This window comes from Muscardinus avellanarius (genome assembly GCF_963383645.1).
Source record: "Muscardinus avellanarius genome assembly, chromosome: 7".
NCBI classification, from domain to species: domain Eukaryota; kingdom Metazoa; phylum Chordata; class Mammalia; order Rodentia; family Gliridae; genus Muscardinus; species Muscardinus avellanarius.
The window spans coordinates 60,250,961-60,269,096 of record NC_137793.1 but is presented as its reverse complement, the minus strand read 5'-3'; the positions used below and the strand labels follow the sequence as shown (position 1 = coordinate 60,269,096).

General features: G+C 37.0%; 1 protein-coding gene across 5 annotated transcripts in view; it reads right to left on the bottom strand.

The window, feature by feature from the left end:
- The window catches only part of CEP170 (centrosomal protein 170), a gene marked incomplete at both ends in the record, with an annotated part of 120,188 nt that overhangs the window by 46,445 nt on the left and 55,607 nt on the right, over positions 1–18,136 (bottom strand). For 4 of the 5 annotated variants that reach the window (XM_080699142.1, XM_080699143.1, XM_080699144.1 and 1 more), the window contains 2 exons: positions 3,846–3,972; positions 7,091–7,240. In XM_080699142.1, the coding sequence (XP_080555268.1) occupies positions 3,846–3,972; positions 7,091–7,240 (277 nt within the window). The remainder of the gene's footprint in view (positions 1–3,845; positions 3,973–7,090; positions 7,241–18,136) is intronic. The other variant, XM_080699146.1, reaches the window with a different exon arrangement.

The window sequence follows — 18,136 nt, the reverse complement described above, 5'->3', positions numbered from 1 at the left end:
TGGAAATATCTTCCATGTTCGTGGATAGGCAGAATAACTATCAAAATGGCCATTCTTCCAAAAGTGATCTATCTACAGATTCAACGCAATACCCATTAAATTACCCCGGCCATTCTTCAAAGACATAGAAAAATCAGTCCTTAATTCATTTGAAACAACAAAACCCCCAGAGTAGCCAAAGTACTTCTTAGCAACAAGAACCATGCAGGAGGCATCACAATACCTGAATTCAAACAATACTGCAAAGCCATAGTAATAAAAATAGCAGACATTAGCATAAAAATAGACACATAAACCAATGGAGCAGAATACAAGACTCAGAAACAAATCTTCACTCTTACAACCAATTGATTTTTGACAAAGGAGCCAAAACTATATACTGGAAAAAAGATAGCCTTGTCAACAAATGGTGTTGGCAAAACTGGTTAACTACATGCAGAATGGAAATAAACCCCACTTTCTCATCTTGCACAAGAGTCAATTCAAAATGGATCAAAGACTTGGAAATCAGACCAGAGACCCTGCAGCTCCTTGAAGAGGGCATAGGTCCAACCACTTCAACACACAGGCACAGGTAAAAACTTTTTCAGCAAGACCCCAAAGGCATAAAAAATTAAAAGGAAGATCAATATGTGGGTTTGCATTAAACGGAAGAGCAAAGAAAACTATCAAAAACTTCAATAAGAAGCCAAAAAAATGGGAGAACATTTTTGCCAACTACTCCTCTGAGAGATAATTAATATATAGAATATATAGAGATGCAAAAAACTGTTAAGAAAACAAAAAACCCAGTCAAAAACTGGGCAAGTGAACTAAATAAAGAAATTCAAATGGCCAATAAATGTAGGGCAAAATGTTCAACAGCATTAGCAATCAGAGAGATATAAATCAAAACTACCCTGAGATGCCATCTAACTCCAATTAGAATGGCAATCATTAAAAACACAAACAACAAATGCTGGCAAGGATGTGGAAAAATGGGAAATCTATTACATTGTTGGTGAGATTGCAAGTGAGTGCAACCACTCATTTGGAAAACAGTATGGAGGGTCCTCAGAAGAATGGAAACAAAATCTACCATATGATCCAGCAACACCACTTCTGGGTATCTACCCAAAAGAATGGAAACCAAACTACCAAACTAATGCATGGGTATCTATGTCCGTAGCCGCACAATTCACCATAGCCAAACTATGGAACCATTCATCTGTTCTATGTCCATCAACAAATGAATGGATTACAAAACCATGTGATATGTATACAATGCAATTTTGCTCAGCCATAAAGAACACAATTACATCATTTACAGGGAAATGGATGGAACTGAAGAACATTATGCTAAGATTAGCCAGTCACAAAAATTAAGAAGTCAATGTTCACCCTAATAGACGGAAACTAGAGAGAAAAAGGAGGCATCACAATACCTGAATTCAAACTATACTACATAGGAGAAACTCTAAAAAAGAAGAAACCACAAATGAAAAAATAAGGAGGGGGAAGAGGGAAATTCTCTAATGTACATGATATACATTCATAAACATATCAAAGTATATCAGCAAGCCAAACATGGGAATGAGGGAGGGAGAAGGGAATGGGATGGAAATTGGAGAAGGGCTAAATAAGTGATGTGTCCATGTATGTCCCCACCATCTTGTATCTCATTAAGATGTATGACTACAATGCACCAATAAAAAGTTAAAAATAAATAAATAAAAAGACAAACATTTTCCTTGAGGATTATTGTTTGTTTTTATAAGTGTCTCTTGAACAAAGTTTTAATATGTTAAATTAACAATTTGTAATTGTATACTTAGGAAGTAACAGTGATGATTCCTGAATACAATATAAATTTTTTTTTTTTTTTTTTTTTTTGCAGTGGTGGGAATGGAACCCAGGGGTATTTTACCTCCAAGCTACACCCCCAGCCTTACTTTCTATTCTTTATTTTGAAATATGGTCTGAGTTGCCAAGGGCCTAAGTAGCTAAGGCTGTTGGCAAACCACGATTGTCCTGTCTCAGCCTCCCAAGTGCTGGGATTATAAGCATGTGCCACCACAGACAGCTCAATATGAAATTATTACGTGATTATTTTCTTTTTTGTGTGTGGCACGGGGGTGGAACCCAGGGGCTTTCTACCTCCGGGCTATACCCCCAGACCTATTTCATATTTTATTTGGAAACAGGGTCTCACTAAGTTGCTGAGAGCCTCACTAAGTAGCTGAAGCTGTCTTGAAACTGTGCGATTCTCCTGTCTCAGCCTCCCAAGCATTGGGATTACAAGTATGCACCACCACGGCTGGTAAATGATTATTTTAAAATCTATGTAACATATTCTTATATATATCCTTTACAAATTTTATGCAGTTAAGATTATATACCAGTAATCAAAAATCATATATCTTAAGATATTGGTGTATAAAGAAAAGGTAGGAAGAATTTTCAGCTAGAAATAAAAACAAGTTTTAAGAAGAAACATCCCTCAGAAGAAATTATTAAATTCTACCAGGTATTCATTGAACTTAGAAGTTAAGCACTTTTAATACAAAATGTTTTAAAGGAAGTAAAGGCTTTTGAGGCAGGGAGTATAGCTCAGTGATAAAACATGTACCTATCACATGCTAGGTCCTGGGTTAGGTTTCTAGTAACACACACACACACACACACACACACACAGCCTTTTGAAAATTTTCCATTGTTAAAAACCTCTTGAAACAAAAAATGACTAACGGAGCTCCATATTTGCATGAGATCAAGTACTGTTTTATATGTTTACTATTTGTATTTTATTTTTAGTGGAACTCTGTTCAGTTTTCTTTAACCATTTTATTATAGTAATTATTATTTTATGAAGTTTTTTGATGGAGTTTTGTTTACTTAGGATATTAGCCTTCATATATAATAAGGTTTTTTTTCTGATATTGTTCTTTGATTTCTGACATGGTTTATGGTTTTATTTGAACATCGTGGTAACTTTTAGTTTTACAGGGTATAGAACATTAGAATTTTATGACATCTAGGCTATTTTTATACTAAGAAAATAATTCATTCTCTAAATTAAAATTCATTCTTTAAAAGCATTAAGCTTTTAATTTTCCCTATTTTTAATTCACATAAAATTTGTGATACATTTAGAATTTATTTCAGTGTAACGGGTGATATGGTAGTCTAATATTTTTCCAAAATGACAACCGATCATAAAACTATTATAAAAATATTTATAGAAAAGGTATATTACTTATTCCACCATTACTTATAAATTTGTTTTTATATTATAATTCATATATACATATTAAATATATACTGTATAACAAATTTTTACAACATTTTTATTTTTCTATATATTTGTTATAATAACCTCATGTGTTTTAAATCCAATAAAGTACTTTCTCCTAAAAAAAAAAAAATCAGCTGAGAGTGGTAGTGCATGCCTGTAATTCCAGTACTTGCTGAGAATGAAGGACCACAGGTTTGAGGCCAACCTCAACAACTTAGAAAGAGGCTATTTCAAAATAAAAAATAAAATAGGGCTGGGGGTGTAGTACAGAGGTAGAGTGCCCCCTGGGTTCAATCTCAATACCACACATACACACAAATTGACTAGTAAAAATTAGCTTTTAACTTCTAAAAAAAAAAAAAAAAAAATATATATATATATATATATATATATATATATATGTTCTCCAAGTACAAGCATGAAAATATGTGAATATATTTATTTATACTCAGTTTATTTTTCTCTCTATAACTTTAGCTTGTTTTTTAAAAAAAACTGATAGATAATTCACAAAAAAGAGAAAGAGGCAAGGAAATGGAAAAAGAAGAGAGAGGAGAAGGAAGAAAAATACCATTTTCTAAAGGAACAGGCTCGGACAGCTCCATGGTTCTTTCCTCCTGCTCATGCCTGGTGTGATTAGCAGCCAGGCTAGCCCACTGTGAGACCCAACGCCTGCTTCCAGATGAAGACACACTTTCCTGAAGGAGAAAATCACAAGAACAAAGTAACATCATCAGCTCAAATCTCATTCTAATGAAAAACAATTTCACTCAGTCATATTAACATGTCATACTAAGCCATTATTAATCTCACTCTGCTATCATTTATTAAACTTCCTCATATGAAGATTATGTTTCTTTCTTTTCTTTTTCTTTCCTTTATTGCGGTACTGGGGATGGACCAGGGCATTCTACCTCCAAGTTACACCCCTAGCCCTATTTTTCATTCTTTATTTTGAAACAGGGTCTCACTAAGTAGCAGAGGGCCTCAGGAGCTGAGGCTATCTGTGAAACGCGATCCTCTGGTCTCAGTCTCCCTCCCAAATGCTGGGATTACAAGTGTGTACTACCATGCCCAGCTTTCTATATATCTTTTTAATTCCAACTTTTTATTATTACTGTTGATGCAGTATAATTTTCTGAACTTCTCAAATATTAGCAATGGTACCAATCTTAAGCTCTGGAGCTTAAGATTTACTGAGTTGTCTGAAAAGTGCTGGTGTATATCATAAGTTTGTGGCTCTAACAGTAGAGTTAGTTTTACCCCTAAGGCCTATCCCCAAGCCCTCTTTTCAAGCCCTCTAAATAGCTCTAAAAATTCAGGATGGTTCCCATCTCAGGAAGAATTAAATCTGCTAGGTCATCTTCAGGGATTTAAAAAAAACCTCAAAGCTTTAGACTTCTCTCTATAATACTTTGACATTTCCAAAAGGAGCTAGAAGTCACTCAATCTTTGAGTATTTCTATACCAGTTTGAACCTATACCTGTGTTGAGATTTGTCCTTAAGGCAAGTGCTATTCGAACATATAAGTCAAGTGTGGATTGGAACTTAATTCATTGTATCGTTCTATATACTCATAGACATATGCTGGTAATTTTTAAGACCAGAGCAATTTAGTCATTCAATTTGAAAGACATAGGGAGTATAGGAAGGGCATTAAAAGTGCTACATCTTAATAAATAAACCTAAGCCAGGGCTTCATACTGAAACTGAAATGACAACTAGGGAATGAAAAGCGAGGACAGAAAGTTTATTTTGAACCATTCAAAACAAAAACAAATATTTTGTTAAAAGTATCAGTTTACTGTTGCCGGGCGTGGTGGAGCACGCTTGTAATCCCCGCGCTTGGGAGGCTGAGACAGGAGGATCGTGCAGGTTCGAAGCCAGCCTCAGCTGGCTTAAGAGACCCTGTTTCCAAATAAAATATAAAAGAGGTCTGGGAGTGTAGCCCAGAGGTAGAAGGCCCCTGGGTTCCATCCCAAGTACCAACAACAACAACAAAAAAAGTATCAGTTTACCGTACTAATGATGGACACACAAGACAATGAGATTTCACACAGCACATACTGTATGATTTCAAAAATAGCAGGTTAAAATATAAGTATAGAGAATAACACATGCAAAGTCTAAGCACAAAAACTTGCTGAATCCTTGAATTCCTCTTCTAGGTTTTGTGGTACCTGACCACATTTCTGCATACTGAAGGTGGGACTAGGTCATTTGAAACCATGTGTATGTTTCTATGAAGGGTTCTAATGCCTAGTTGTGTGACTCCTATAAAGGCAAGAATACACTGGGGATATATGGATTTTACGTGGCATAGATTGAGGAATAGAAAATTGAAGAAAAAAATCTATTTAAGTTCCTATTAATAGCTTGAGATGTAGCCCAGTGGTAGAGCACTTGTTTAGCATGTGTGAGGCCCTGGGATCAATCCCTAACCAAACCAAAACAAAATTCACATTCACCATAGCCATTCATGGATTATTAAAATATCAACACAGTGCCTTAAATAACTATTACCTACTATGAATAAAAAAAATTAAATATCTTGTAAATTTGAAACCAGAATAAAAATTTCCCAAGTCAAAGGAATAAAGAACACTAAAATGCTTTGAAACTTCTCAGGAAATGGCAAACCATAGAAACAATTTTAACGTTAATTTTAAAAAGTCTTATTTACCTGTGTATAAAAATATTTTACATGTATTTCATACAAATATAAATGAGAAATTATAAGTAAAATGTTATACCTTATAATTATACACACACACACATGTGTTTTTTTTACCCTTCATATATTCTAAATTCCCTCCTTTTCTAAGAGGCAATATAACATGAGTAAGAGAATGAATTAAGAAATCATGATTGCTAAATTTTCAAATTCTGTTTCCACAACTATTAGTTGTAAGAACTTGTCCAAATTAATTTTTTCGTACTTCCGTTTCCTTATTTGTCAAATGGCACACTGAAAGCTTCCATTGTGGAGGAAAAAACACCAAGATCTGTGTGCATGTATATTTTTGTTATATTAAACCTCACTTTAGCCGGGCCTGGTGGCGCATGCTTGTAATCCTCACACTTGGGAGGTGGAGACAGGAGGATCCGCACAGGTTCGAAGCCAGCCACGCTGGCGTAAAAGATCCTGTTTCTAAATAAAAAAGTATAAAATAGGTCTGGGAGTGTAGCCTGGAGGTAGAAGAGCTTCCAGAAACCCCAGTACCACCAAAAAAAAAAACAAAACAAAACTCACTTTGATGTATAATTGCAATTCACTAATAATAATAAAATACTTCTGACTTACATACATGTTTTATTTTCTTTCTAATACATCAAAGTGAAGAGCAATGTTGACACCATAATTATCACCACTAAGCTGTCATCTTACTTTATCTAATTATATCCTGGCTTACCATACTTGCACTTAATGAGGTATAAAGTTATACTATGGAATAATATCTTTCATATGTTTCCTGGCAATATCTTAAAATTACAAATATATCCTAGAAAAAAAATATATTTTTTTTCTTGTTTTGTCTTGGAATGCCAATCAGAACAATGAGCATATAACTCATTAACTGTTTACTAAAATATACTAATTTCCCCATTGACTAGAGAATATTAATATAAAGAACATAATGAAAACTAAGCCTAAATTCCTTAAAGCTTTCCTCAGAGGTAAAAATGTGTAAGCGTTTAAATTTTATAAGTGTGTCACAAAGCAATATAATCATTACTTATTAATGTAATCTGTAAATGGTAAAAATCTACACTTCATGCATATGAAGAGTTAGGTCCAGAGAAGAGATGTATACCTCTGAGTTGCGAAATCCAGGTGTATTTAGTGGTTTTCTTTCTTCCATTACTACTGCAGCAGAACTGAGAGCCCAATCCTTTATCAGATCTTTATGCTTTTCATTGATAATAGGCCTATTATAATCCTGATTGTCATCTACTCCAAACACCTAGAAGGGGAAAAATATTGTACAAATGAAAATTAAAGTGAACATAAGATTAATATGTGAATGTTATGTAACTTCAGAAACAAATAAAAATATTCTAAAATAATTTCAATTTTAATAAGAAAAATTTGTTTAATGAGAGGGTTACATCAAATTTGGAGTGGCAGTCGAAGAAGGAGACAGACTAAACTATTGCTTATACCAGTGTGACTAATTTTTTAACATTTAGCAAATGTCCTGGTTGATAAGAAATAAGAAGTATTCAGGATGAAATTATTCAATTTGTTAAAATATCTGATAATGTTAAAAATTACAATATCAAAGAGGAAAGATGATTTCTTCAGTTTATTTTAAGCTTTTTTCTCTATTATATTTGAAAAACATATTGAAAACCTATAAGCATATGGCTCTTTTTATCTCTTCTTTCCTTATCAAATGTTTAATACTTACATGTGAACTAAATTTTTACATGGAAGTTTCCTAAGGTGTCAAGTAACAGATTTTATTGTATGAGTTTGGTATAGACCACAGCATTATTCTCAAATGTAGTATTTGCCTCACAATCTTTTAAAGACCTCTGCTTGAAATACAGATTCTAGGGCCTACTAACAAAGAGCCTATTGCCAATGAGTCAATGGTCAACACTTCTAAAAAGTTCTAAATACAGAAACAAACACGTGTGTGTGTGTGTGTGTGTGTGTGTGTGTGTGTTTAAGAAGGACCTGAGCCCTACTCAGTTCCTGATATTCTAAAGACCTTGGATATTGTTAAATATACTGGGCAAAGTTTCAGTCATATAAACTTTTAACATTCCATTTTACTATTAAGATTCTACTTTGTTCTCAATGAATATTCTTTACAGCTATTGTTTGTGGCACTAATTATTATAATCAAAAAAGTAGAAAGCTGGGAATGGTGTCGCACGCCTGTGATTCCAGTGCTTGGGAGGCTGAAACAGGAGAACTGTATGTTCATTGCCAGCTTTAGCTACTTAGCGTGGCCCTCTGCACCTTAATGAGACCCTGTTTCAAAATAAAGAATAGGAAACAGGGCTGGGAGTATACCCCAGAGGGAGAATGCCCCAGGATTCAATCTCTATATGAGAAAAACAAGAAAAAAAAAATAAAAGAAAGAAAAGTAAGGCTGGAGTGGGGGAGCCCAGTGTTAAGAACACTTGCCTACCATGTGTAAAGCCCTGAGTTCTATTCCCAACACAAAAAGAAAAAAAGTTTGCATCTGAATTACTAATTTGTAGAAAGGATCTTTAGAACATGTGATGACACATGCCTGAAATCTCAGTACTTGGGAGATCAAAAAAGGAGGATTGCAGGTTTGAGGACAGCCTCAGCATCATAGCGAGACTCAGCAACCTAGAGAGATCCTTTTTCAAAATAAAAACATAGAAAGGGCTGGAGGTGTGGCTCAGAGGTAGAATGCCCCTGGGTTAAACTTCCAGTAAAATCACATACAAAAAAAGGGAAAAACATACAAACAAAAACAATTCAATATTTTGGGGGTCAAGAGTGCTTTCACATCGCCCTCCCTATCCTATTCCAGAATCATGGAAAAAGCCCTCAATTATTACTTCTCAAAATACGCATCTGAGCCGGGAATGATGGCACAAGTTTGTAATCCCCACGCTTGGGAGGCTGAGACAGGAGGATCACACAGGTTCAAAGCCAGCCTCAGCTACTTAGTGAGGCTCTCAGCAACTTAGTGAGACCTTGTTTCCAAATAAAATAAAAAATAGGTCTGGGAGTATAGCCCAGAGGTAGAAAGCCTCTGGGTTCCACCTCCAGTACAACCAAAAAAACCAAAAACAAAACAAAACGAAACAAAAAAACCCAAGATATGTACCTGACATCTGAGATCTGCTATGAATTGGATCTGGACTGCATCACTCCCCAAGAGCCCATGTAGTAAGGCTTAGTCTCCAATGCACCAAGGTTCTTGGGGGGGGAGCATAGCTGGAGGAAGGGGCCATTGGCCTTGAGTACTGTATCAGCCCCTCCCCTGCACTTGCAGTAGCCTAGGGTTGAGATTTCCTCCACCATGCCCCTCTGCCTTAGAGCCAGTTGCGTATAAACTGAACCTCTGAAATCATGAGCCAAATAAATACTCCCTTCTCTAAGTTGTTCTTGTCAGGTATTTTGTTAACAGCAACAAAAAGTTGACTAATATAGAATCTCATTTTGAGATTTCACATCTATATCTCAGTGGCCACTCTAATAAACCATTTTAAAAACTTGTTACTAGCCGGGCATGGTGGCGCACACTTGTAATCCCCTCACTTGGAGGGCTGAGACAGGAGAATCGTGCAGGTTTGCAGCCAGCCTCAGCTGGCTTAAGAGACTCTGTTTCCAAAGTAAATATAAAATAGATCTGGGAGTGTAGCCCGGAGGTGGAAGGCCCCTGGGTTCCATCCCCAATACCACCAAAAAATAAATAAATAAATAAAAACTTGTTACTTAATCCAGGCACGGTGGCACACGCCTGTAATCCCAGCATTTGGGAGGCTGAGACAGGAGGATTGCAGTTTGTGGACAGCCTCAGCTACTACTTAGTAGAGCCCTTTGCAAATCAGTGAGACCCTGTTTCAAAATGAACAATAATTTGGGCGTGGTAGCACATACTTGTAATCCTAGCATTTGGGAGGGTGAGACAGGAGGGTTGCGCAAGTTCAAAGCCAGCCTCAGCTACTTAGTGAGGCCCTCTGCAACTCAGTGAGACCCTGTTTCAAAATAAAGAATAATGCCGGGCATGGTGGCGCACGCTTGTAATCACCGTACTTGGGAGGTGGAGACAGGAGGATCTCGCAGGTTCGAAGCCAGCCATGCTGGCTTAAGAGACCCTGTTTCCACATAAAAAAGTATAAAATAGGTCTGGGAGTGTAGCCCGGAGGTAGAAGAGCTTCCTGGAACCCCAGTACCACCAAAAAAAAAAAGGAATAAAGCATAGGTCTGGGGGTGTCACTCAGAGGTAGAATGCCCCTGGGTTTCATCACCAGTACTGCAAAAACAAAAAATAAAATAAAATAATAAAAATAAAAAATAAAGAATAAAAATAGGGCTGGGGGTATAGCTCAGAGGTAGAATGCCGCTGGGTTTCAACCCCCCCCCCCCGGCCCAGTACCACAAAAGTAGATAAATAAATATATAATTAAATAAAAACCTGTTAATGAACTATGGTACACACTAACTATAGGCTACTGGGGTACTTACTACAGAGGACTGAAATGTCTGTATGACAGTCTTTGCTCTCAGGAAGCTACATCTAACAAGGAAAATTATGAAAAAACCAGGAAGGTTACCTGAAAGAACCATGCATGATTCTTTAAAACTATGCTTAAAATTAACTTTCCATATAATCAGCCTATATTTTTAGATTTAGTTTCATTTATTTATTTATTTATTTATTTATTTATTTATTTATTTATTTATTTATTTATTTCCGGGTCTGGGGATGAAACCCAGAGGCATTTGACCTTCAAGCTACATCCCCTCCCTATTTTTTATTCTTTATTTTGAAACAGGGACTCACTAAGTTGCAGAGTGCCTCACTAAAGAGCTGAGGCTGTCTGCAAACCATGATCCTCCAGTCTCAGTCTCCTGAATGTGGGGATTACAAGTGTGCGCCACCATGCCCGACTAGATTTAGTTTTAGATAAAAAAAAAATCTAAACATTCTCCAGATGATGAGACAATACAAACCAAGCATTCAACAAGTTCTACCTTAGGCCAGGCATGGTGGCACATGCTTGTAATCCCAGCATTTGGGAGGCAGAGACCAGAGGATCGCAGCCTAAATTACTTAGTGATGCCCTTCACAACTCAGTGAGACCCTGTTTCAAAAATAAAAAGACTAGCCGGGCGTGGTGGCGCACGCTTGTAATCCCCGCGCTTGGGAGGCAGAGACAGGAGGATCGCGCAGGTTCGAAGCCAGCCGCGCGTGCTGGCTTAGGAGACCCTGTTTCCAAATAAAAAAGTATAAAAAATAGGTCTAGGAGTGTAGCCCGGAGGTAGAAGGGCTTCCAGGAACCCCAGTACCACCAAAAAAAAAAAAAATAAATAAATAAATAAATAAATAAATAAATAAAAAGACTAGTTGGGCATGGCAGCGCACGCCTGTAATCCCCGTGCTTGGGAGGCTGAGACAGGAGGATCGCACAGGTTCGAAGCCAGTCTCAGCTACTTAGTGAGGCTCTCGGCAACCTAGTGAGACCCTGTTTCCAAATAAAATATAAAATAGGTCTGGGAGTACAGCCTGGAGGTAGAAAGCCTCCTCTGGGTTCTACCCCCAGTACCACAAAAAAAAAAAAAAAAAAAAAAAAAAAAAAGACTAAAAAATAGGGCTGAGAGGTGTAACTCGCGGTACATTGCCCCCTGGGTTCCATCCCTGGTAACTGCAAAAAAAAAAAAAAAAAAAAAAAAAAATTCTATCTTCATTCTTTTCAAAACTGTATTATTTCTTTTGTGTGGTACTGGGGATTGAACCCAGGGGGATTCTACCTTTGTGCTATAGCCCAACTCCTATCTTTTATTTTATTTAGAAACATGGCCTCACTAAATTGCTAAGGCTGCCTGTGAAGCCCTGATCCTCTTGTCTCAGCCTCCCAAGTAGTAGGATCCCAAGTGTGCAAGCACCACCATGCCCAGCTTAACATGTTAATTATCGTCACCATTATCATTTAAGAGCTCAGACTGTATAGAAAAAGCACACAGTTCTAATTCTAAAACTATAACCATGTGGAGAAGGAATAGTAGTATATCAAATCCTTCACAGGGATGAATATTCAGTGACATCAGATATAGGGAGCTTACTAACTGTGACAGCAAGTAAAGACCAATGACAGAGCCGGGGGAGAAAAGTTGCATTTCAAGCACTGTCTGAATGTATGCCATTTTCAATATGGGCCACATGAAAATAAATAAATAAATATGGTAATACAAAGTATAGCAATAGCCTCTTGTTTATTAGTTTAAAAAACATCCAAATGACTTGCAATTTAGAATTCACCTTCCCATAGGGAAAAATAAAAAAGATAAAAAATAAAAAAATAAAAAAGCCAAGCTTTTGTGGGCTTGTTTTGAAATAACAATGAAAGAAAACCAAGGTGTCAAGGTAAAAATGTAATCACATTTCAATCTCAGATGACAAGAACATTTTTCTCCACAGGAATAAGCAAAGCAGAGACTCTCCCAGTTCAGATCAATGTGGAGGTTCCCACATCCTACAAAAATCAGCTGACACAAAATACAGAAGATTAATGCAGATTTCTAGTCATTAGTGTCAAGGAACCAAATCAAGATGATTTAGAGAAGGACTTTTAAATATTTATAATCTTCCATAAAAGTTTAATTTCACTTTTAAAAAGAAAAGTTCCTTAAATTTAATGGAATAAATGATTTTGAATGTTTAACAACTGTGATTTTTGTAACATATTTGTAATCAAATTCAAATTTAAAATTCAAGAAAAAACTGTTAGAAGAAAGAACTCAGAAAGGGGTTAGTTATTTTGTAATTTATAATTTGTCAAGGTGCACCCATAAAAGTATCTATACCCACATTCATAGCAGCATTACTTACAAAAGCCCAATGTAGAAACAAATCAAATGAATACATAAAATCTGGTTTACTCACACAGTGATAAAGGGAATGAAGTACTAATAGATGCTACAATAAGAATGTACCCCCAAAACATTATTTAAGTGAAAATAGTCATAAAAGGCCACACAGAGTGTAACTCTCTGTGAAATGTCAAGAATAAGCAAAACTATAAAGACAAAAAGTAGATTGCCAGTTTCCAGGGGGCTGAAGTAAGAAAAATTAGAAAATAACTACTTAATAAGTAGTTTTCTTTTGGGGGTGATGAAAACATTCTGGAATTAGACAGTGCTGACTATTGCAAAATAGTGCAAATTTATAAAAAGCCACTGAGTTAGTATACTTTGGGTAAAATAACCAACTTTATGTTACATAAATTTTACTCCAGCTTTTCAAACGCACTACATGACTCTATCTTCTATACCTCTGGGTAAAAACATGGTCTTAAATTTCTGTCTTCTCTCTTAACTGGTCCTGTATTAGGGTCAGGATTGGAATTAGGGTCGTTGATTCTCTTCATTCCTTAAAGACCTTACATCTATAATCTCTTCCTTTTTCATCACTTTCTAAATTTTCTCTATTGGCCCCTTCTTTCAAATATACAAATTACCCTCAGATTTCATCTTGTTTCTATATAAAAGATACTATATTTTGTCCTCGTATCATGCATCCCCTCCCTCTACCCCTAAAATCTAGCTGAACACAGATGATCATCGCCGTGTCCTCTCCTTGACAAGCAGATTTTTTTTTTTTTTTTGGTGGTACTGAGGGTGGAACCCAGGGGCTTTTCTACCTCGGGCTATACGCCCAGACCTATTTTGTATTTTATTTGGAAACAGGGTCTCACTAAGTTGCTGAGAGCCTCACTCAATAGCCGAGGCTGGCTTTGAACCTGTGAGATCCTCCTGTCTCACCTTCCCAAGAGTTGGGATTATAAGATTATAAGTATGCACCACCACGCCTGGCATGACCAAGCAGATTTTAAGCTGGAAATTGTTATTTAGGTATTGCTAAAAACTCAGTGCTGACTTTTGTCTTCTACTAACCAAGGCAACTCTGCTGAAACATACACATTTCCTTTTCTTTTGACACAAACTATATTCTGTGTATAGGGGAAGGGGTACTGGGAATTGAACCCAGGGGCACTTAATCTTTCTGAGCTACATCCTCAACCATATTTCATTTTTATCTTAAAACAGGGTCTCAACTACATTGCTCAGAGTTTCACTAAACTACTGTACACTGGCCTTTAACCTGCAATCCTCCTGTCTCAGCCTTCCAAGTATTAGGACTTCAGGTGTGCGCCACCACGCCCAGCTGCAATCTATATTCTTCTGCAACATTTGTACTTACTATTATAAAGCTAAACTTCCACAAGTCAAAAAAGATCATTCCAGAGAGGACAGGTAGAAGGAAAGTAAACAAGGTAGACGTGACATTTATAAAGCCAATAAGCCAGGCATGGCAGTGCAGCATACCTGTGATCTCAATACCTATTGAGGCAGAGATAGGAGCATCACAGTTCTGAGGGCAATGTGAGGTATCTTGCAACACCCTCTTTCACAATAAAAAATAAAAAGGGTGGAGGTGTAGCTCAGTGGTAGAATGCCCCCAGGTTCAATCCCCAGTGGTTAAACACACACACGTGCACATGCGCAGTGATCTGATGGGTAGGATTCAAGAGGTAGAATGCTGGAGTGACTTCAGATAGGGCAGTCAGAGACAGTGTCTTCAAAGTGAATTATGAAATGAGCAGTTTCAGTTTTTTTTAATATAAAAAGAATTATGAGAATGGATGAGAGTGATGGTCATACAACATTATAAATGAATTTAATGACACTAAACTTTCCCTTAAAACAGAAAAGTTTGCAAATTTTATTAGTTATTTTACCACAATAATAAAAAAGAATAAAGTTAATTATCAGAAGCTAGGTATGCCAAAAACACAAGAAAGACCTTACTAGACTGAGGTAAAAGTAAGCAGCAAGTCTCTCGAACAGAAAAATAAATCATATCTCACACAATAATAAAGAAAGAAAAATAAGGGTTCATATGTTAAATATCAGGCTTCTGAATGAAAAACAGGAGGGCATTCTCTCTTGAGGCTTTACAAAATAATTTAGCAGGAAAGGTTTTCTTACACCTAAGAAGGAAATGGAAGTAGTTAAGGATTGGGGAGAATAAATGAGAGACCAAAATTAAATTCCCCTGGTAGAAACCCTTTTTTAAAAAACTGCTCAGTGAAGAAAAAAAAATTTAAGCCAAAATCAAAGTGTTGTTTTGTTATTAAAGCCAAATTTTATTGCTCAAGACTTTTATTTGATCTCCTGCTCCCTTGGTTCCCAAAGTAAATGGTCTCATATTTATTTATATGGGCTCTGGATATGCTCCCTTTTCTGTGCTCCATTTGGTACTGGCCACATAAGTTTTGATCATGGTTTATCCTGCTGTTACCTTCAGGGTCTGGACTATTACCCCTAGACCCACATTTTCTACATTGAGTTTCTTAGGCTTTTTGGCTCACAGACACATATCTTCTTCATGTGGAGTCTCTAATCTGATTGTAATTCTCCTGGTTCTGGACTCTTTCCTACCACCTTTTGCTTCAGAATCAGCACTGACCAGGGGCCATAAGAGAAGAGAATATGCTAACAACAGGCTCTTGGGGGGATATATGTTAATACAATGAACAGTTACCAAAGGGTAGAACAGAAAAAATACTTTGCAGACTTCACAAGTCTGTGGTATAAAATTTAAGAGGAGAAATATCTCTCAAAAGGATAAAGAGTAAAGCCTCTATAATGACATATAATTTTCTTATTCATTCTTTAGCTGTCTGTTTTCACTATAAGTCATTTAGCTTGAATGGCGAGGAAGTAGTATCCCTGACATGGTCTTCCTATTCCCTCAACACTATCTGTTTTGATGGAGGAGTATGGAGAAGAAACTGGTACTGTGATGAGTTCTCTGGGAGGTAGCTGTTAGAGAGGCGGAAGAAGGGAGATGGGGGAAAATTATTACTGTGGAAGATGATTCTCTGCAATTCAAGCAGTCAACAGCATTTTCTTAGTATAGAACATTTCCATGTAAGCTTCGATGTGAAGCATAATACATCTTTAGAAATATCAAGCATGGGGACATACATTGTAATCCCAGTACTTGGGAGATTTAGACTTGGATTGCAGGTTCCTGGCCAGCTTCACCTACTTAGTGAGGCCCTCCGCAACTTAGTGAAAATCTGTTTCAAAATAAAGAATAAAAAATAGGAATGGGAGTATAGCTTGGAGGAAGAATGCCCCTGGGGTTCAATCCTTGGTACCACAGAAAATAAGTAAGTCACCATTATAAAAAGTGAACTTTGGGTCATGCATAAAATACGATTATCCACTGAAAGACACAGCACAGAAGTACAAACTAAAATGCTATAATTTTATAATTTGGGGCCTGGGGAAGAGGAAGGATATGGCATTTTGGCCTGGTCATATCTTTGGAAAGATTATATATATATAATTTCTTCTGAGATAAGTGCAAATACACTTTCCACTCATCTTTAGATACTAAAATACGACGTTATTTGGGGGAAAACTAAAAGGCACTTTAGTGTTATCATCTCAACATCAGTCTCAGCTCTTAATTCTCTCTATTCAATCGCCCTCTATTTTCTAATAATTCCCAAATCTGTACTGTTAACGCACACATCTTACCTAAGATCAGATGATTTTAACTAATGATTACTGGACATGGTAGCAGTTTTTAAATTTAGTTCTCTGATCTAGTTTTTTGAATTTTCAGCCCATACTTCGTACTTCTACCAATGATTGGACCATGTTACTGCCCTACTTACAATTTTTTTTTTTTTTTTTGCGGGTCTGGGGGTGGAACCCAGGGGCATTCTACCTCTGAGCTACATCTTTAGCTCTATTTTTTATTCTCTCTCTCTCTCTCTCTCTCTCTCTTTTTTTTGCGGGTCTGGGGATGGAACCCAGGGGCATTCTACCTCCAAGCTACACCCCCTGCCCTACTTTTATTCTTTATTTTGAAACCAGGCCTCACTGGGTTGCAAAGGGCCTCACTAAGTAGCTAAGGCCGTCCGCGAACCGCGATCCTCCGAATGCTGGGATTACAAGCGTGCGCCACCACGCCTGGCTTTACTTACAAACTTTAATAACTCTCCACTGCCTTTATGAGTCAGAGTAAGATTAAGGTCCTTAGTATACACAGTAGGCACAAGGGACTTCAATATCTAGTCCAATCCCATCTCTCCAAAAGCAACTCTCCTAGAACAAGGGTAATAGTCCAGACCCTGAAGATAACAGCAGGATAAACCATGATCAAAATTTATGTGGCCAGTGCCAAATGGAACTGTGGTCCTCTGAACAAGTCTTAATAGTCATGTACTATTGAATATATTATTCCAAAATTTTGGAAAACCCTAGCGACAATGTCTATGGGATTAATAACACATGATGGAGCCAGGTGTGGTGGTGCAAGCTTGTAATCCCAGAGTTTGGGAGGCTGAGACAGGAGGATCACACAGGTTCAAAGCAAGCCTCAGCTACTTAGTATCACTCTCGGCAACTTAGTGAGATTCTGTTTCTAATAAAATATAAAAATAGGTCTGGGAGTATAGCTCAGAGGTAGAAAGCCCCTGGTTACATCCCCAGTACCAATAAAAAAATAACACATGATGGAAGTTAGTTCAGCTGACAATTAGATTCAGTGTTTTATTTATTTATTTATTTGTTGGTGGTACTGGGGTTCCTGGAAACCCTTCTCCAGGCTACACTGCCAGACCTATTTTTTTTATATTTGCATTTGGAAACAGGGTCTCTTAAGCCAGCAAGGCTGGCTTCGAACCTGCGCCATCCTCCTGTCTCTGCCTCCCAAGCGTGGAGATTACAAGCGTGCCTGGCTAGATTCAGTATTTATTGAAGACAATTTCATATGCTCACACTAGGTTCCTATAGTCATGGAGGTACATTTCTGTCTCTCTCACTCCCCAGCAGGAGTGAGAAGGCTAACAAATAAATGGGGAACTAATGACATAGTGATAAAGCTTATAATTAAATTGAGACAAACTGAAGACAAAAACAAGGGAGAGGTGTCTTTGGAATGGAATGGCTAAAGACTTCTCTCAGAAAGGGGTTTAGCCTAAGGTCTCTTCTTTGAAGCTACTAATACTTTACCTTTCCTTCAATAGCTTCTATCTATCAAAGCATTCAGCATAATGTTTTAATTTGCATCTTTTTTATTTATTTTTTTGGGGGACAGGGTCTCACTATGTTGCCCAAGGTG